Source organism: Stenella coeruleoalba, assembly GCF_951394435.1.
Source record: "Stenella coeruleoalba genome assembly, chromosome: 21".
Lineage (NCBI taxonomy): Eukaryota > Metazoa > Chordata > Mammalia > Artiodactyla > Delphinidae > Stenella > Stenella coeruleoalba.
The window spans coordinates 19,299,616-19,321,218 of NC_137167.1; the positions used below are offsets into that span (position 1 = coordinate 19,299,616).

At 41.5% G+C, this 21,603-nt stretch overlaps 1 protein-coding gene across 2 annotated transcripts in view; it reads right to left on the reverse strand.

The window, feature by feature from the left end:
• The window catches only part of MTUS1 (microtubule associated scaffold protein 1), a 159,916-nt gene that overhangs the window by 94,365 nt on the left and 43,948 nt on the right, over window positions 1–21,603 (reverse strand). For both annotated transcript variants that reach the window (XM_079909039.1, XM_079909038.1), the window contains exons 2-3: window positions 10,140–12,388; window positions 4,596–4,791 (exon numbers count right to left, since the gene is read on the reverse strand). In XM_079909039.1, coding sequence (XP_079765165.1) covers window positions 4,596–4,791; window positions 10,140–12,233 — 2,290 coding nt within the window. In that variant the 5' untranslated portion in view covers window positions 12,234–12,388. The remainder of the gene's footprint in view (window positions 1–4,595; window positions 4,792–10,139; window positions 12,389–21,603) is intronic.

The following is a 21,603-nucleotide window of genomic DNA, read 5'->3' on the forward strand; positions in this document are numbered from 1 at the left end:
ATTCAAAGCACCTTACTAGTATTACTTTTCTTATGGCAAGAAACATTGAGATACGTTCTTTAAAACGTGGTTTAACTACATCCAAATACAGAAACATCTATAAGCAACACATTAAAGTTGGCTTTTAGAAATAGTTATTAGATGATCATTTCTGGGTTTTACTAATTAACTTCTGCAAGCGTGAAGTTTGCATACTTTCGTATGCAAAGCGTGAAGTTTCTCATACTTTCGCTTGCTATCTCTCAAACTCTTGCCTAGAAAGGCCAAAATGATACAAAAGTAAATTGAAATGATTTTAAAATCAATCTAACACTAAATGAACAAGAAATCAGTTCACAAAAACAACTGAGCAGGAAAGAAGAGAAACTTATAAGGGTAGGCAAGTCATTACAGGTTTGGGATGTTTATTTTACTAACCGACAATAAAATGAATTAACAGGAAGGTTTACCCTTTTGAAATGGTCTTCAGTTTTCTTCTAGAGAAACATCTCTTTCATGAGGCCTTTCTTCAGGCTCTGCTATGATCAGATGGGCCCCTGAACATTCTTTTCCTCCAAATCCTAAAGCGCTTAAGGGCCTTTTCCACACCCCTTACAGATCCCTTTGTGCTGCTCGTTGGTTGCTGCAGGAACATGCATTCACCCTCCCCAGGCAGTTTAAAGGAGCCCCAGGGCGGGGGTTGGGAGGGTATATTTTGTTCTATTTCCGTAATCCTACCTGGCTCAGGCTGGTCACTGGCAGGTCAATTACATGTGTGTATGAAGGAACACACATATTTATAATCTAAAACCTGGTAAGAACTGGTATTACTTCTGAAAGAGGGTGGCAGGCGCTCTCTGAAGGTGCCTGACTGGATCTCAAAGTATTTCCTAAGCAGTTATTTATTCAGCAGCGTGAATCTGCAATGACCATGTAAAATCATTTCCATCATGGTAAATTGATATCTAACGTTAAGTCAAGAGCTCGACAAGAGAAATGCCACAGTTTCCGAAGCATCCAGCTGAGCGTAAGAATTTGAATTTTTCCAAAACTCACGATCAGACTGAAAGTGTTTCTTTAGACTAATAACGTGAAGGTTACGAGCATGGACTCCAGAGTCCTGTTACCTGGTCTGAATGTACTACCTCTGCCACTTTCTAGCTGCATAACCTCGACAAATTATTTAGCCTCACTGTGATGGCTTCCTCTTCACAGAACTCTTATGAGGATTAAATGAATTTATAGGTGAAATGATAAAGACAAAGCCTGGAACTCGGTAAGCATTTAATAAGTGTGAGCTTCTATCACTGGCATTATAATTATTATTAGAAATAGTTTTCCTTGCTTACCTCATCTTATTTAATTAAGTGGTTGAAACACATACAGACTCCAAAGAAACAAAGATAGTTTAGATCTGGTTTGTTATAATCACTTATAATCTGGTTTCAGATAAACTTCCAGATTTTTTTTTTTTTTTTTTTTTTGCGGTACGCGGGCCTCTCACTGTTGTGGCCTCTCCCGTCGCGGAGCACAGGCTCCGGACGCACAGGCTCAGCGGCCATGGCTCACGGACCCAGCCGCTCCGCGGTATGTGGGATCCTCCCGGACCGGGGCACGAACCCGTGTCCCCTGCATCGGCAAGTGGACTCTCAACCACTGCACCACCAGGGAAGCCCCAAACTTCCAGATTTTTTTAAGGTACTTTTTTATTTCCAGTTTTAATGAGATGATTGACATACATCACTGTGTAAGTTTAAGGTGTACAGCATAATGATTTGACTTAACGTGTATTGTGAAGTGGATTACCGCAGTAAGTTTAGTTAACATCCATCACCTCATTTAGATGCAATTAGAAAACTTCTTTTCCCCTCATAATGAGATTTACTCTTAGGACCTACTCTCTTAACAACTTCCCTATATATTACACAGCAGAGGTAACTACAGTCATCATGCTGTACACTAGAACTGCCAGACTTTGACAAGTGAAATGGAAAAGTGCCACTGGGTTTAATTACAATTCTTTCTCATATTCATTTCAAAGCTTCAAGAAAATGGCAATTTCAACTCCACGTCTGGTTTTCTACTTAGTTCTCTGAAAGGATTTATTGAAAACCCCAAGTTGGCTGGAACATTTCTGCTGGTTACCTTTCAGGAGACTAACTTTGTATGAGCACAGAGGATATCCATTTGGTTTCAATTTTCTAAGACACAAACACTTCATTGTACAGTAAATGGCAATATGCGCTCAATGATCCAAAAGCACATTGTTTTTGCTTCTTGATTTTGTTCTACTTTTAACTCTGTGACGATTAAGTTTCCTGTTCTCCACGACAAAACACCTCTCAATCTACTGTGAGCGTCCAAACAAGTTAGTTGCTAGTAATATTTTAAAAACATAACACAATATAATCAAGTTAGTCTTCCAACCATTAAAATAAAAAAACTCAAATGCAAATCCACAAAATTTCTGTTTACACTGATTTTTTTTCCATTTATATATGGAAAATCACCAGGTAAGAGATAATTTAGTTTTTAACTTGGATTGAAAACTCTGAATGCATAGCTTAGTTATTAAGCTTATTTATACGGGTTAATAAAAGCTCAATAAATTTTCTGTCTTTTCATTAAGACGAAGCAGACCTAGTTTTCCCTCTTTAAGGCATGGCATTACGTAGCCTAAAGTAAAGGGACTTCAAAACTGTGTCACTCCTTGGTGGGATCATCTACGTAAAAGAATCCCATCATTTACAATACATCCTGGGTACTGGCCTAATTTCTTAAAAGTGTGCGCTTCAGGTTTTCTGGGATTCGAGCACCACGTGGTCCAGAGAATCACACTAGTAGCAGCCACTACTCAGAAAATTAGGTGAGCTCCAAATTGTCCCTAGAAAGATAAGGACTGCAAAAGCTGACGGAGCCTGACATTCTCCAACCCTCCTACTTCACAGAAGCCCGGGGAGCGGAAACGACTAGCTCATGCAGCTCCCTGAGGCCATGGCGGTGCTAGACGCAGCGCTTCCAACAACAGGCCAGGATGCCAGCGGCCAGGGCCCTCTGGGCCGCCAAGCCACAGGTGCTGCTGACACCCGAGTGGGAAGGGGCTCCCCGTCCTCTGGAAAATCCACAAGCCTTGTATGGCAGCAACAGTAAGAACCAAAGCTTTGATCTCACTTATGCCCAACTCCCCAAACTGTGGCAACATCCAAAATGAGGATTGTTGCTTCTCCCAATGTCGTCAGTGCCTCTTCTGTTTTCCTCCCAAAGGATGAACACTTCGAGCTGACAAATTCCTCCTTCCCACTCAGTTCCTCTGGGGATGGAAATGGAAATGTGTGCAAATCCCTCTTCTGCCAGCCATACCTCTTCCTGGGTTTGCTCCCCAGGACCCTCAAGACCTTGGTGCACAAGGCCTGATTTATTTAGGCCTGAACCTAAGTAAATCACCCTTAAAACACGTCTGCGTGTTATAAGCTTCTCACATGACAGCTTCGTAACAGGATTGGACAATAAAACCTAAAAATACTAAGGTGTAGACAGGTAAAGAGATCCCCTGAGGATTTAGTTGGTTTTGTTAGTTTCTGCAAAATGTTCTCACATGTGTGAACACATAAGTCTTGAGGCACTTTTTTTTTTTCCCAGACCATTCAACAGCAGTCACTATTTTTATAAGGGAACTTACTTCTAAATCTATCTGACATGCCTTTCATTTGCTCAGTGGTGTACCTGCTCAGACGAGGGGTATTCCCTGCAGTGTTCTGGTCAACTGGAACGGCCAGCAGGCTTTTTGTTTTAGTCCCTATGAAAAGGGCTGCCTTTCCCATTTCCGGTTCTTATTTTAACACAGAGAAATGCAAACCTCTGCCAATTTAGGAAGACATTTAACAGCTACTTTGGAAGCGCTCAGATTTTATAAATCGAACATGACTTTACTACTTCTAATATACAAACCAACATAAATCAAAGTTCGTAGTAGAAAAGTTTAACTTCTTAGTCACCCTCACATCCCTGAAGATTTTATAATACATCTTTCCGTAAAATTCAAGAAAAAAACTAGTCTCTTCATACATGATGTGGGCACATTATGAAACTAGTATATCACACCAGTATTATTAAGCAGTTAACCATCTGTAAAACATTTAAAAGTGAAATGACAGACATTACATGAAATTTCTAAAAATCTTATATGTTCTGGTATAATGTTATAAGTCATCATTGTAGTTATTACTTTAAAATGTATATCTCAGAAATAACTAAAAAAAAAAAGAAAAAAGTGAAATGACTCGTGTATAACCAGTGCCCAATTGTGTGTGTGTGTGTGTGTGTGTGTGTGTGTGTGTGTGTATGCATGCTTCTGAATAGCTCTTACGTTGCTTTATGCACATCTCTCTCTCCCCAACTAGCCTTTACGTTACTCAAGGATCAGGGCTGTGTCTTAGACTTCTTTTTCAGTCTTCCCTGTGCAAGATGCTGGTCCACAAAAGGCTAAATGCTTTACTGACACAATGCATTAGAGCTCTATAACCAAAACCGGTCTCTCTGCTGCCTGATAGGACTAATTTTACATTCAAATACTTCATAAGCTGCTATAAAACACAACTGAATTATTTTATGCTTACCAGAACTGGACACACGCCTTATCCTCTGGGGAGATACGGCTCGATCAGAGTTGAGATTTCTACTGTCACTATTCCGCCTCAAACATGAAGCAGAAGGTCCCACTTTGGCTTTCGGACCAGGTGTTTTCCTCAAAATGGAGCAGTTGGACTTGGCTAGACTCCTACCTGAGATGGTTGCAGTTTTTGAAGCAGAACCCTGTGGAAAAAATAATGAAGGTTTCAGTCCAGATCATACCTTCCCCACACCACCGCCTGGTGCGGTTAGGTATGCAGAAAAACACAATTTCTGTCTAAGCAGATATGCCAGATGGACATTTAGTTTTCATTTTTACTATAAAGAAATTTAAACTCTTCATAGTTTACTCTTTGATTCGTCATGATCTGCCTTTTGTCCCCATCAGGGAAACTGTTCCCAAGGTGACTGATGCCACAAATTAAATTCAAGCTACAGCGTTCAGCCCTTTCCGTAGAGGCCCTCTACATGGTCTCCAACGCCGAAGATTCCACCATCTTTCTTTGGTTTCTCTCACAGAGCTCTCTCCTGGTTTCCCTTCTATCTGTCTGGTTATTCCATTTCTGGGTCCTGCTCTTCTCTATACCTTCAAATGCTGGTCATCACAAGGGTCCTCAACTTGGCCCTTTCTCACCATACACTCTCCCCACATGATCTTGTCCACTCTTTCCACTGCCACCTAAACACCGCTTTATCCCAAGTCCTCATGTCCAAGCCAACACTCTCTCCCGAGTTCCCCACATATTCAGTTTCTTTCTTCCTCTGCTTCACTTAGCATCCATCAGGCACCTCGACCTAACAATGTTGACAATAATATTATTGTTATTTTTACTGATCAACCTACAGACCTTACAGAATGAAAAATAAGTTCGAAATGCACATATCAATTCATTTAATCCTAATAACCCTACAAGGTTGATACTTTCATCATACTGCATTTCACAGCAGAAGAACATGAAGGAGTTTCTAAAACTCAGATTAATTTTACCCGTCCATCTCAAAACTTAGCTCTTCTCATATTCACCACCATGTGCCCAGGCACCCAACTTACACAATGAAAGCTATTTCTAGGGGCTTCCTTTCTTACCTCCTAAGCCCCTCTGGATGTCATTCTCACCCTTCTCCATCAGCCTTAGTACAGGTTGCATCATTTCTGGGATGCCTGGAACCATATCCAATTCACCTCCCAGTCCGCTGCTAAGGCGATCTCTCTCAAGTCCAAGGAGGCTTCCCTCCGTCTCGCAGATAAAGTCGACTCTTCCAAATAACGCCTTTTGGATGTGGCCGCCCTGCCACCCTCTTCAGCTTGCTCCTTACTGTTCATGGTTCTGCACCCCCAGCTCCCATGATACTCACTACCCTGCGTCCCCTAAATGAGAATGTTTCTTCATCTTTGTACACGTTATTCCTTCCACCCAAAATACCCTTGCATTCATCCTTGATCTTTAAGCTTCAGCTAGTGACTAACATGCTCTCTCCCCTAGAAGCCTTCCCTTCCTTGACAACTCTCCCCATCGCCACCACCCTACTCTGCCATGAGCAGGATAGGGAGTCTATACACACTCCCAACTGAGGACCTAACAGTCCCTTTTTGTTTACCTTCTAATACTACCCACTGTACTAGGCACTAGGTTTGGCCAGGGGCTGTGTCTTTCCTTCTCTAAATCCCAACCATCACTGTCATATAGAGCACAAAGTAGGCACCCAATAAAGGTTCTCATTCTACGTGTAGGAAATGAGAGCCTGAGATGTGCTCAAAGAACAAAGTTCAACACCATAAGCTATAATTTGTATTCTCCCATTAAAGAAAAATTGAGCCTCATAGAGACTAAGTAACTTGCCTGAGGTTATTTTGCCAATGAATGGACGGAGCTACAATGTGAAACCACATCAAACTCCAAAATCGATGCTCCTAACCTGTACGTTGACTATTCCCCACCAGGACCATTCTTTCTTTGCTTAATAAGTCATAAGTGCAGGACTTCCCTGATGGCGCAGTGGTTAAGAATCCGCCTGCCAATGCAGGGGACACGGGTTCGAGCCCTGGTCCGGGAAGACTCCACATGCCGCGGAGCAACTAAGCCCATGCACCACAACTACTGAGCCTGTGCTCTAGAGCCCACCAGCCACAACTACTGAGCCCACAAGTCACAACTACTGAGGCCCGCGTGCCTAGAGCCCGTGCTCTACAACAAGAGAAGCCATCGCAAGGAGAAGCCCGTGCACCGCAACGAAGAGTAGCCCTGGCTCTCCGCAACTAGAGAAAAGCCCACGTGCAGCAACGAAGACCCAATGTAGCCAAAAATAAATAAGTAAATTTATTAAAAAGTCATAAGTGGATAATTTCCCTTAGAGATACGTAAAGCCCCATGTTGATGACATACACTAGGTGGATTAAAAACTAAATTAAATAGGGCCATATCCTAAGAGAACACTGGAAAGCAACATAAAATTGGCCAAAAAAAGCAGGCGATGGACACAAAGATCTTCTCCCTCTACCATAAAACTGGCTAAGGTAATGCCCCAGAAAAACTTTTAAAAAGTAAACCAAACTTTTAACCAACTTACAAAGTGAATCTTTAACAAATCAGATTTGTTCTGCCTTTCAGAACCAACATTCCATAGAATTTTGAAAGCCTGCAGTGTGTGGAGCAGAAAGGGCCAGGATTCAAGTCAGGGGACCTGAGTTTGAATCTCAATTTTACAACTTACCAGCTATGTGTGTGGGTTAAGTAATCACTTAGGAAGCTTTAAACTGTAGCTAACAAATTTCCTGTTGTTACTGGCAAGAGTAAATGACAATGTATAAAGCACCTGAACATTTCTGAGAAAATTAAATGATATAATATACATAAAGCACCTGAGCAAAGGGTTTGGCCCAGAGCAGTCATCGAAAAAAATATCCATTTCTTTCCATTTAGATAATTCACCACCCCTTTTATCTAACATACTATCACCAATATATAACCTCTATAACGGGGAGCTATACTCAACCTGCATCAAGTTAAAGTCAAATTTCTTTTCCAACAGAAGCTTTCTGAAGTTTCAGGTAAACCCTGACCAAACAGCTGGGAGGTTGCAGGCAACCTAAGGATTCAGTGAACTCAGGCCTAATTTGTCTCAAGACCAACAGAGCACATTGAAAATGCACATTTCTCCAGCACTGTCTCATCACAGAACCAGGGCAGATTCAGAGCCTCCGGGTGCTGCTGAAATGACTAAGAAACATAGGGATTTGCCTACAACACGACGCAAAGGCTCACTCATTCAACTCTCTACAATAAATACGATGCCTGTGGCCAGTGATGGTTTGCTGGGCCCCTTCCCCATGATACACGGAAATGTGTTAAGAGGTGAATAGTGATATTAGAGGGAATTGCACATGAAACATTATCATGGGGAAAAATGAGTTTTTAATACTCATCAACAAGTGTCAGTACTGAAAATATGGAAATCCTAACTGCAAGATTCCTAAGATGAAAAGTGCTTCTTCTCCAGTACTGGGATCCACTTCAATGTGATGATTCTATAACCTTACTTCAGCATCACACCATAAGCCTGAAAGACAGGCTTTCATTCCGCACATGGGAAACAGAAAGCTAAGATGTACTCTCAATGCACATATCAGAAAAAGTTTTAATTTCAAAATTACACAACCAATTGATATGCAAGGCAAATGTTATTTAAAGAAACTTTATGCTAGGTTTTCTGGGAGTTGGAGATCAGTGCACAATAAAAGTCTCCCATAAATCAAGGAGGAATAAATGTATTGTTTTCATGTATATGTATCTATAAACACCAAACTAAGAATGTTGCTTCGAATTACCAGAGGTTGTCATTTAATTTAACAAAGTATCTAATGAAAAATTGTATAAAATGAGTTTCCTAAGTCTGACTTCAAAAGGACTTAAAAATAAAAATCTGAGTTTTGGGGCTTCCCTGGTGGCGCAGTGGTTGGGAGTCTGCCTGCCAATGCAGGGGACGCGGGTTCGGACCCTGGTCTGGGAGGATCCCACATGCCACGGAGCGACTAGGCCCATGAGCCACAACTACTGAGCCTGCGCGTCTGGAGCCTGTGCTCCACAACAAGAGAGGCCGCGACAGTGAGAGGCCCGCGCACCGCGATGAAGAGTGGCCCCCACTTGCCGCAACTAGAGAAAGCCCTCACACAGAAACGAAGACCCAACACAGCAAAAATAAATAAATTAATTAAAGAGCTCTCAGTGGTATAGCATAAAGAGAAGAAAAGCAGGGAGCAGAATAAAAGTTACAGTGAAAGACCATTTATATACTCAATTTAAAAAAAAAGAAAAAAAAATCTGAGTTTTGAAATAATGGACAGTCTCAGTAGCTTAGACATCACTGCGGTGGGCCAGTCTTCCTAAAAGGAAGATTTACTATAAACGCCAAAGCATCTCTAAACTGAACTAGCTCAAGAATATCTTCCTAAAAGGACCTAACAATTCCCTATGCACCCTCAAGACACTTAAAACAGCCCTTTAACACTTCACCAAACTACACGTGTCGTTCCTCTCAGACATGAGCCCTCCACACAGATGACTCCCATGTGCCTTCCTACCCTGGCACCGACCTCCACTCCTGGCCCAGAGGACAGACGCCCAGGAAAAGCCTATGTGGGGCTGGAGATGCATGCAAGTCCCCACTGCCGAAACAGCACTGAGGATGAACACACAAAGCCCAGAGCAGTCTCCCAAATGCTTCCAACACTCAGAAAGCTAGTTTCTTCATGCTAGAGTCAAAACTATATCCATGCTGGAAAAAAAAAAAAATCTTTGAACTGCATGTGAATTCTTGTTTAAATGGAACCCCCAAACATCTGCCAGGTACTGTATAAAACATACTACCTTTTCACTATACATGAATAAAATAGGTTTTATTTTAGTACCGGGAATCAATACATTAGGACTGCAAGAGACCTCAGACATCTACTAGCCAATCCTTTCACCACTGCGTCTCAAAAGGTTGCTTGCCCAGAGTCACCTTAGCTAATCAGAGGCAGAATCCAGAATCCTCCTGTTCACAGGACAGGGCTCCACTACCTGGGGCAGCTTCCTCAACAGGAGACCAGGAATTATTTTTACGTTGATACTGTTTACCAGCACTGCCTAGCCATTTCTCAAATGTGGCCCAATACATTTGTAAGTTCATAAACAAAACATTTATTTTTTCATAAATATAAAATATAATCAGATATTTAACTTCAAATAACTAATTACACTAAAATATTAAAGTAACCTGTTCTTTCAGCTGACTATTAAAAGGGATGTTGATACTCAATACAAAATACTGGACTTGAGGTTTTTTGGGTTTTTTTTTCAATAGGCAGGTAACCAATTAACATTCTAAAATGTACTGACAAGACACAGAATTACTGAATAACATAGCAATACCTGAAAGCAAATCTGCACACCTAGTTCAGCAATATTATTGACTATTAGTGGATAAGCAATTGCTAATACATCTCTCCGTTTCCACCACCATTTCCTGAAGCGGGCAAAAATTTCACTTACCAAAAACAGAGAACCATAGTCAAAGGTCTCATTCATAATTTCCTTTTTTAGCTCTTGTTTTGCCATCGGTGTCCCATTTTCTTTTTCACCCTTGTTTTCAGGGCTAATCCTATCGATGTTGGAAGTATAGGACATTTGCAAACATTCTGTGCTTTCCATTTTAATAGGGAGTTCACCTTTGATCTTCTGAAAAACGGCAGCCACGGACCCAGTCTCACATGCTGAATTGGAAGAACTTGCTTTGTCCACATCTTCCTGATTCGATTTCACGGCAGATGTTCTTACAACTTTGTGTGAAGCATTTTTAGAATGAGTTGTAACATGCACAGCCTGGCTCGTAATGAGTTTATTAAATTGCTGCTTATGTGTCTTGTTATTTAGGATTTCTGCTTTTGTGTCCGCATTCAAGTCAGACGTTGGTGTTTTTCTCAAAGCTGTCGACGGTCTTGAGGAAGACACTGATGAGGGTGATGAGGCCCCAGTTAACTGAGGTCGGGGTGCAGCCTTTGATAGAGCAGGGTCCTTGGACGGTAGCACTGGTCTGGATACAACTTTTGCTTTGACATTCTTGAAGTTTGGTCTTGGGTAACTTATAATTTCAGTTTTTCTAACTTTGCTGCCTAGGGGGCTATTCGTTTTGGTGGTTGATTTTCCTAGATTAGGTTTAGACATGTTCATCGGTGCCCCCTTCAAGTTTGGTAAACGTCTAAGCTCTCGATTACTCTTCTGCACTTTACTCCATTTCTCCGTCGCTTCAATAGGTGAGAGAGAAAAGGTTGCGTTTGCGGGTTCTAGGACTGGCGTGGACATGCAAACTATGTTATTTGTACTAATGACCATATCATCTGCATCCCAAGTCAGTTCAAATGATGAAGCCACCTTCTGTCCCGGCGGGCTATTCGGTATCAATTCTATGGTATGATTTCGGGTTCCCAAATCCTTTTCATTAGAGGCAACTGGTGTGTCTCTAGCCACAGTGACTTGATGTTCTGGGTCCAGCACTTGGGTTTTGCTTTTATCAAAAGCTGGCACCAGTAAAGGGCATTCATCATCTATAAGACAAGTGGACACTGTTTCTCTTACATTTTGGCCCATTTCCTTTTGCCCATATGAGCTCTGTGAATGTCTCTCACTATTTGGTTCATCTTTAGATGAACAAAAGAACTCTTGTAATACAGACCCACTGGGAACATCCATGCCATCAGAAACTGGTGTTAGAGCTTGTATCTCCTTTTCTCCGCCTAGTCTTTGCTGTGCCCCATCTGGGTACTCACTGGTGACCTTTCCCGAAGAACAGTGACAGTGATTTTCAGTATCTGGAAGAACCACATCAGTTTGCATCACCATGTCAGAAAATGCTGTGTAAGTTGTGTCTTGGGCCTGTGATGCTGTAGCTTGAGGGTTTTCGAAGCTGTCTCTATCATAACTCATTTCTCTCACATATATCTTATCAGAATGGGAAGATGGAGGAATGCAACAGGATGAAGATGTATTTCTACTTCTCATGCTGGTTGGCTGCAGGCTTGCAGTGGTAGGCAAAGACTGACTCTTTCCAGTGGTGTCATGTGTTATGAAGGTACAGTTAACATTATCCACTTTCATGTCAAATGTCTGGTTTAGCGCCAAGGCAGTAGGGTTTCCTGTACAGTTCAAATCATCATCGTTAGGATTCCACACGAAAGGCAGAGATGTCTCAACGCTCTGGTCCTGAAATGATTCTAGGGAATGACAACTGTTACGCAAATCTTTGGGTTCCTCTGTATTTACAACATGTGCAAAAGACAGACATGTGGAATCCTTGTGCATATCTAACATCTCCTTACTAACAAAATCACTTGAAGACTTTTGGTGTTCAAGTACTTCAACACACTGAGGGTTTAAAGAAATATTTTCACCAAAGGCCACAGCAGAGTTGGTTTCATAATCAACCACCATGTCATCTGGGTTGGCAGAATTCCAACTCACATTATTGGTTGAAGAGTTTTGGGTACATGGTGATTTTTGGTTGTATGCATATGTGTTTCCATTTTTATCACTGATAAATAAGGACTGCAGTTCATCTTCTGTCTTGTCATCTGAATTATCATCATTCATCCTGAAATATTAACTTTAAACCTCTGCCATTTTATTTCTTCTTTAAAACCGTTTAAATGAGAGGGAAGGAAAATGTGTCCATCTCCTAAGTTTTTCAGCACAGTTGAAAGTTTCTTAGTCTAAGCTGTCTTGAACTTGAAATGATTTGTTGTTCCCTGGAAGAAATAAAATGTTTCACTCAAGTAAATATTAGAAAATTAACAAGTCATCACTTGATTAATTTCAATTGCTTTCTTTTTACATTTAAAGAACCTACAACTATGGACAGGGGTGATTAAGATATTAGCTAAAGAATCACCCTCTTTTCAAACATACTTTTTCATTTGAGGAAATGGGCAGAATGGGCTGCTAAAACTGCCCCCCCCAATCTGAGATGCCTCTGCCCTCACTCACCATAATAGAGAAGGAGGCTAAATCTGACAATAGCCTTTCCTTCTTTTTGGTTGACAGAGTGACTACTGGTCCTAATTTACCTAGGACGGTCCCAATTTATGCCTGTTGTCCCAACACAATTAGAAATAATGCCCTTTTCATTTTCAGAAAAGTCCCCTATTGTTTCCATGAAGAATGATTTCCAGACAGATTAAGCAGGCACAGCACATAAGCTAAAGATCAATGAAGATTTAGGGCCCTAGCGTTTCTCTTTCCCATTTTCACTGCCTTTCTCAAACACACTCCATTTCAAAGTTGAAAAAAAGAAAAGCTGTTGATTCTTCAGAGTTAAAGTGGTATTCTATTGAAAGTACCTAAAAATGTTGAACAGAGTTCCTGTACGACACAGCAATTCTCCACTTAGGTATCTACTAAAATGAAAGGAATACATCCAAAAATTTGTACACCAATGTACATGGTTCGGTCTGCCCTACGGGCCACCGAGAAAAAAAGATGTACATGATTTGTAATAGAAGCATTATTCATAACAGCCGCAAAGTGGAAGCAACCCAAATGTCCACTAACTGGTAAACAGATAACAAAATGTTGTGTACCCATACAACGGAATATATTTTTCAGCAAGAGAAACGAATGGAGTATTGATGCATGCTACAACATGGATACAACGTTATGACTTAAAATATAAATAAAAGAATAGTATAAGCAAAAGTAAAAGAATATATAAGTAAAAGAAGCCAGTCACAAAAGACTACATATTATGGGATAGTATTTACATGAAATGTCCAGAATAGGCAAATCTATAGAAAGCAGATGGGTGGTTCTCTAGGGCTGAGAAGGGGCGCGAGGGAAGGGAATGAGGAGTGACTGCTGATTGGAATGTGTTTATTTTGAGGGTAATAAAAATGCTCTAAGGGTTATGATTATGGTGATGGTTGCACAGAGCTGTAAATATACTAAAACTATTGAATTGTACACTTTTAAAAAATCATTAAAAACAACCCATGAGGGGCTTCCCTGGTGGCGCAGTGGTTGAGAATCTGCCTGCCAATGCAGGGGACACGGGTTCGAGCCCTGGTCTGGGAGGATCCCACATGCCGCGGAGCAACTGGGCCCGTGAGCCACAACTACTGAGCCTGCGCGTCTGGAGCCTGTGCTCCGCAACAAGACAGGCCGCGATAGTGAAAGACCCGTGCACCGCTACGAAGAGTGGCCCCCGCTTGCCGCAACTGGAGAAAGCCCTCGCACAGAAACTAAGACCCAACAGAGCAAAAATAAATAAATTTAAAAATTCACGACATTTGTCAATATTAAAAAAAAAAAAACCCACGAAAGCTTTCAAATCCAAGGATTTTTGCAAAAAACTAAAATTTTATTACTGTTTTGATTATACTGAAGTGCTTAAGAAAGGCCCACATATTCAAGCTAGGACTGCAAATACCTCATATAGATATACATTCGCTTGAACTGACTTTCTAATCTTGGTATTTAATGCCAACCAGGTATCATGGTTCTGTTCTGAAGAAATAAAATATCCATGAGGAAAAAAATGACATTCTGTAACCTAGAAATTTGTAAATTAAGAGTAGATCTCATTTTTCTATTTTGCAATCTTTTCTCTGTATTCAAACATACTTCAGTGACCTAAATACAATGAGGAGAATAGGAACGATAGAAGAACTGAAAGGATCAGTATCTTTGCTAACAGTGCTCCTGATTTCCAGCCATGCATCCTGAAACCAGCTTTTACCAGGGGCAAGAAGAAAGGCTGCAATGTTTATGTCAGCAGCACGCAGGCACATGCATACAAGAGATTCTGATCCCAAAATAAGTGCTGTAGGATTTGTATGCTGGTAGAAAATTTAAAGTAGTCTCTTTTTCCCCACCATAGCTCTTTAGGTAATTAAGAAATCACTGAAATAACAGATTTTGGCTAGCACCTTAATAAAAGTTTTTATGAAACACAAATTATATTTTTAACCCTCGGGTATAAAACAGGTTAGAGCTAAATGTTTAAATCAGGAAGTCGATTTATTCATGTTTTGGAGTTACGTGGGGGGCGCATAGTTTCACAAAGCATGAAATATGCTACACCTTTATGTTTCCATAAGGCCAATACTCATTTACGAGATCCTGGGATAAACAGATAGGAGCACTGCAAACAGAAGCATTTAACAGAAATCACAGACGTTATCTGCCTGGATAAAGAGAGGCATTAAATTCAACTGATGGAGCTTTACCTGCTGAGCTCCCCCTTTCAGAGTATACAAAATATGATTTTAAAAAAACTGAAAAAAGTAAAGAAAATGGTTCGTATGTCAAAGCACCTCAAGTAATTTTTTAAATAAATGTATAATAGGATAATTTACACCACCAGTTCCATGTCCTTCTATGTTTAGGTTGTTTCTAGATTTATTTATTATTAAATATTATTTATTTATAAACAGCACTGCACTAACTATCTTTGCAATCTTTGACTACCTCTGATTGTTGCCTCTGGAAAAACTTCCTGGAAATAAAAGCATTACTGAGTGAAATGATGATGTTTGAAGGCCCTTAAAATAGTTTGTCAAATCATTAATAGAATAAAAAGGCAGGATTATTAACAATGTATGTATTAATAAACGTATATAACCTGAGTTTTCTTTTAAAGCTTGGGCATTTTGTTCAGCGTTGTCTCCCAAGAACTTTCCCAAGCTACTGTAATAGAAAAACATTTCTAACAACTGTGAAATTCCACTAAAGTTAAGGTTAAATGTTTTAGATTTATAAGTCAGTAGATTGGGACTTCCCCGGTGGTCCAGTTAAGAATACGCCTTCCAATGCAGGGGATGCAGGTTCGACCCCTGATCCGGGAACTAAGATCCCACATGCCACGGGGCAAACTAAGCCCGCGCACCACAACCAAAGAGCCCGTGTGCCACAACTAAGACCCAATGCAGCCAAATAAATAAAAATAAATATTAAAAAAATTTTTTTAAATAATTCAGTAGATTACAAAGAGTAATAGGAAAGTAAAGAAACCATCAACCTTCACATGACTGCTTAGCACACTTGGGTTTATAATTTTTTTAAATTCACACATCCAAGAAAAAAAAAAATCCCAAACTCGGTGAGCAAAGCTAACAACAACAAAAAAAAAACCCCACAAAAACAAAATGTATTCTGAAGAAATACTTAAGGAGAATTTTGGTATGAAATAAATTTACTGAAGTCTTTTCTACTTTTGTAGATAAGAGTAAAGAATTAGAGGTACAGAGATTTGGATACCAAACAAATTCTGAAGTTAAGCTTATCAGTTCCAGGATTAGTTGGAAGATCAACCTCAACATTCACTAAGGAAAAAAAAATAGCTTCAAGTCTCCATCTCATCACCACAGACAAAGCCATGGGCAGGAAAGGGATGACCAGGCTTCCCTCAGGAATTTTGTCAAAAAAATTAAAACTTAGCCTTGTTGTCTTATGGCCAATCTCACTCCTTTCCTGATATAAGAATCGTACCTAAATTTCTACCACGTGCTGGACTCATATTCTTTGACTTAATCTCACCTGACCCATGACGCAATGTCTTTATATTTCTATGATTACAATGTAATTTGTAAAGCCTTCAAAGTTACTATCTTGGGAACGTTTTTTACTAAAGCAAAATCAAAGATGTTTTAAAAAGAGAAAAAGAGAAAAGGTTGGACTAAATCATTCTCACCCAAAGGGTTAATTTCTCAAGTTGCCGTTCAGTAGCATTATCTATCAGAACAAAGTAGAATGATTAAATTTCCTTTTTAAGAGAGCCATTTGGGAAAATAAAGAGATCTTTTTCAGAGAACAATTTGTACGAGAGAGAACAATTTCCCTACTTATTAAGATGTGGGAATATGAGAGGGTAGCTCCTCTTGAATAAAAAGATTAGCAGAATATGTATTTCTATAATGATTTGTAAGGTTAAAAACTGATAGATATGCACTAAAAGAAATGGTCAGTGAAAAGCACTACTAGTGCAAGATTTGAGCTATTTCAACACCTTTGGGAAAAAATAAGGTTAGTTTCTAAATCTTAGCTTAAGAAGAATGATTGTTCCCCACGGATAAAAATCCATTATCATATAATTGAATACATTAACATTGTCATTAATACGGAAAGACATTTTAGAGATCCAATTCAAATTTCCTCATTTTACAAATGAGGAAACCACTTCTAAGAAATAAACTCCATGGCTGGACCAAATTAGTTGCTAATGGCAGCTTACTGTTAGATTATACAATAGTTATGTGCCTTATTTGTCAACTGAACTATAAACCCAGTAGAGGCTTACACCATCAGTAGGTATTTTCTACATCTTCCTATTACATGCAATGTCTAACACAGTAATTTGAACTTAACACAGCTAAACTTGCTATCCCATATGCTAATTATGCAATAAAAGAATTTGTTTCAAGTCACATTTCTCTGAAGCCATAAACAACTTTAATTTTACTCCTTATTTGTGTCAATATATGGCATACCAGTTGTATAATACAATTATAACTTACAGCTTTAAATCACAGAATCATGTCAGTCGTCTTAAGTTTTTAAGAACTCACTAATCACAACCGTAGTTCAGCTCTCGAGGCTTTAAAACTCAAAATATTACCTAATCTTCAATGTACTGTAAAACAAAAAGACACAGGCACAATACCTAAACTACAAATTTTATTCTAAAGTCAAAAACAAAGCAGTTGAACAAAAAGTCACCGGCATGTGTTACTAGTATATTCATAAAGTTCTACCTCCTGTTAAAACCATTCAAGGTGGCTAATAATTTTACCCCTTAAGCCTCATCATATTACTTTTTTCACAATTCAGGGTTAAAGTCCCAAATTAGCTCCTGCAACCTACCTTTTGACAAACTCAACTTCCTCAAGCACTGAGCTTAGTAAAGTACATCTTACACCTAGGAACAAAGTACTGGTACAAGCATACCTAGTCACTGGTTTCCTAAGAGCATAATGATTTCCAGTGAAGCCATTTAAGTAGGGGGAAATCTAGAGTTGGTTTAATGAATTTATAAATGAAGGCTATGGACGTTCCACAACAAAGTTGAACTTTAAATCATTTACAAAACAAGTACAAATCAACTGGCTGCTTCTGAAAAAATGCAGATTGAGTCAGTAGGTCATGGGTGGGGCCTGAGATTCTGCATTTCTATCCAGCTCCCTGGTGATGCTGAAGCTTTTGGTCCATGGACCATCCCTGGAGTAGCAAGGATGCAGCAGAGAACTCTGAGAAAAGATTGCCCACCTAGCCAACCAGATCAACACAATAACTGTACTGTCAGAGCTGGTTACCCTCACATCCAACTTTATAATATGTTCTCTAACTGGAAACAGACGTCCCTTACTTTTGAACCCTTAATCTATGCTTTTGCACTTTTCTCTCAGATAGCTAATACTCCCTCTATGGAAAACAACTGAAAATTTTTATAGTCATGGAAGATGTTGCTTCTAAATCCTACTTGAGTTTATTCCTTCCATGTGGAGGGAGTTCAGTGAGTGTAACATTCCTGCCTTTTTTCTGTCCTTTTACTCACTCCATCCAGAAGCAAGAAAGTGACTTAAATGGATTCTGTAAATTCAGGAAGAACTAGCTGGGCAAGGACTAGGATAAGGTGAGGGTACCATTTGCCTTGGGCACTAAATATAAGACAGTCTCAGTAACAGTCCCCCCGGAGCCTGAGTCAAGGGAAAAGTCAGTAATACTGACCCTGTGTCTCCTTTAAATTTTTGAGATTTTATTCATCGTGGATTTTTTTTACATGAATTCTGATTTTTAAAAATAGTGATCGGGGCTTCCCTGGTGGCACAGTGGTTGAGAGTCCGCCTGCCGATGCAGGGAACACGGGTTCGTGCCCTGGTCCGGGAGGATCCCACTTGCCGCAGAGCGGCTGGCCCCGTGAGCCATGGCCGCTGAGCCTGCGCATCCGGAGCCTGTGCTCCGCTACGGGAGAGGCCACAGCAGTGAGAGGCCCACGTACCGCCAAAAAAAAAACAAAAACAAAAAAAAAAAAACCAGTGATCGAGGTAAACAACATTTAAAGCACTAAGGTTTTGCTGGCCTCACTCTCTTCACCCTAGTCCCAGCCCCGCTGCCCACAGAGAACACAAGCTCTCTTCTGTTCCCCACCCCTACCAGGAACAGGCCCTGTCCCTACAGTGGAAAGGGGACAGGGAGGGTGGGAGAGGCCTGCCCTGTTATCTGCACCATAGTGACCCGTGGGGAAGTGTCTCTCAAACGCAGTTCTGTTCCTCAAACTCACTTTCATCTGTAACTGATCTATAATTACAGATGAAATTCTATAATTATAGTCTGTTATTATAATTCATCTATAATCATCTATCCACCTTACTCTGTTTCTTATTTCTCAAATGGTTCATAACCAGAGAGGGGAGGAAGGCAAGAATAATACCCAAGAATCAACAGCCCATCCTGACCACGTGTCGGCCACACTCTGGAACAAAGTCCAGGAGGCCAGGCCCCTGAGAGCCAGACATTTACCTTCAGTTGCTGAATCGGGGTGGGGGGGACCACAGAATCCCCCAGGAAGAGCTACCGTTGCTGCGGCAACCCAAGGAAGTTCGTGGGGCTTTGGGCTGCGGCTCTGCACCCACCACTGCAGGAGGACGTGCACACTGTAACCACCAGCTCTGCCACTGTGAAGAGCAGTCGCCGGAACAAGGTAGTATTTACTGGGCCCCTCAAAGCTGTAAATATGTTACACTAGGCAACAGACCATGAGAAACAAACAAGGGGTAAAGTGTACAGGAACAAAACACACGTGGGGTAACTGGGGCTTCCACCGTGGCCAAGGTGGACGTGCTTAGGTTCAAGCCATCGGCCAGAGGTTCGCACTGGTGGCTCGCAGCCTGTATCCCGTAATCCAGCTCACTTTTTCAGCTGGGATGTTGGTTTTAAAATAACACAGACTGGGGGAGAGGCTTTAAGCCTAAGACCATACATTCTTTTGAGCTGAGTGAGAAACTCCAGCGCACAGCAGCACTGTCCTTGGGTGAGTGGCTGTCTCCATGGAAGGGGTCTGCCCAGGTCTGCAGCCTGAGGAAAACAAGGCCTGGGACGCACATCTGCAGCAAAGCCACTTGAGTCTCGGCACCAGGGCAGGCTGTTAGCAGGCCGCCTTCCTGTGCAAGGCGCACAGCTGCACCTTGAACCACCCCTGGCGGGCGTGTGCAGAAAGCAGAGGCTTCGGAGGGCACAGCAAGGCAGCAGTGGGCCGACCAGCAGCTCGGGTGAGGCTCAACTACAACCGTAGGGAAGAGAGTCGCGACAGGCCCTTTCAGACACTGGGGTCTACGGAGCACATTCACGGCTCTAGAATGGCAAAGCAGGAGGTTCCTGTGTGTTCCTGTGTTCCTAGAATGTTTCCAGCTTTCCACTGTTAACAACAGATCTGGTAGGTAATACAAATTATCCCGAATTCCACTCTGTATTCAAAGACGAGGGGGGGCGGAAAGTGGATGCGGTGAGCTGGAATCCACGTGGCTTTTCCACAGCCTCAAGTCACACCCCCCCAAAACAAAGTGTCTCCAATTAGCACTTGATTGGATAATTAAATACTAGGGGTAAGTCTTCCCTAAGACTCAGGCTTCTTAGATTTAAGTAAATCCAGAGAAAGAGACAGTAGAAATAGCTCTATGGCACAAACGTGAAAATGACTGCTTGTAAGAGAGGGAAAGGTGTATCCTAGACCGGGCCTCCGGGTGCAGCACGATGACCTTTGGAAACACGGAAAACTGTTTTAGAAACTACTGTTCAGATATAACATTCCCTGCATTACTATTTCAGGGTTAGGGGATTGGGCTGTTTTCAAAATGTGGTAGTTTGGGAAGAGCGAGGAAAATAGGAAACAAGATAGTTCTGTGCCCGCCGGTGTGCTCGTCACACACTGGCTGCTGAACCAGCACAATTTTGCAGCAATGACACCTCTTCCCGTGAAGCGGCCCAGACTGTGGCCGCCGAGAGAACATGAACTCCGCCTAGGTTTCAAGATCACTCTAGCCTGACAGGACCAGACTAAGACACCAGTAAGGATGCCTACTGAAACTTAATTCTGGCCTTTTCACTCGAAGTCTGCAGAAAGTCAGCTCCAGAAGGGCAGGATTTCCCCCCCCCGCCCCGGTCTGGTTTATTTTCCAAAATATCGCCAACACTTGGAAGAGTACACAGAGTGGTTTTTTAATAAACAGTTGTTGAATTAGTGAATGTATGAAAGGGCCAAGAGAATTTGATTTTGGACTTTAACATATCTGGATTTTCACTTGCAAGGTTAGGCAGTCCTACAATTTGCCCCTGGGAACATGACAGTGGTAGAGGTTTATGTTTATATTTAGGCATCACTATGTTATTGGCAACTTAACTTTGTCATTGGATCTCATTGTACTTTGTGGGACAACACGGCTGTATATCATCTGAGATCACAACGAGGAAAGTAAAATTAAGCCCTGGGCACAGAGTGGCCAGAGTTGATATAATTAACGCAGCCGTCAGAGCCTTCAAACTGTCACCTGCCCAGACGTGCTAGGAAAGTACCCAAAGGGACAGCCCCCTTCACTGGGGAGCAGGCCCCTGAAGGTATGAGCGAGGCACTGGTTAACCATGGGTTAGCTTCTAAGTTCAAGACCAGAAGCAGGGATGCCGGGGGTGAAGCTGCTTGCTGTCCCTCATGGCTCCTTTCATGTGGGAGCCCTATTAGTCTACGCTTCTTGGTTTCAATCTGACCCTTTACTTTCATCCTGCCCCGAGGAAGTACAGGACCATAACCGTCTAGGGAAATGGGGAAGAGCAGACAGGGCAGGCTTGGCTGACGTCTGCCCACTGTCTTCTGAGAGTGTGTCGGCCTGCGGGGAGCACAGGACCCCACACTTCAGGAGCAGCCCGGCCATGACTAGGAGAACCGAATTCTGGGGTGGGCTGTTAGGAGCTCTTTGTCTGT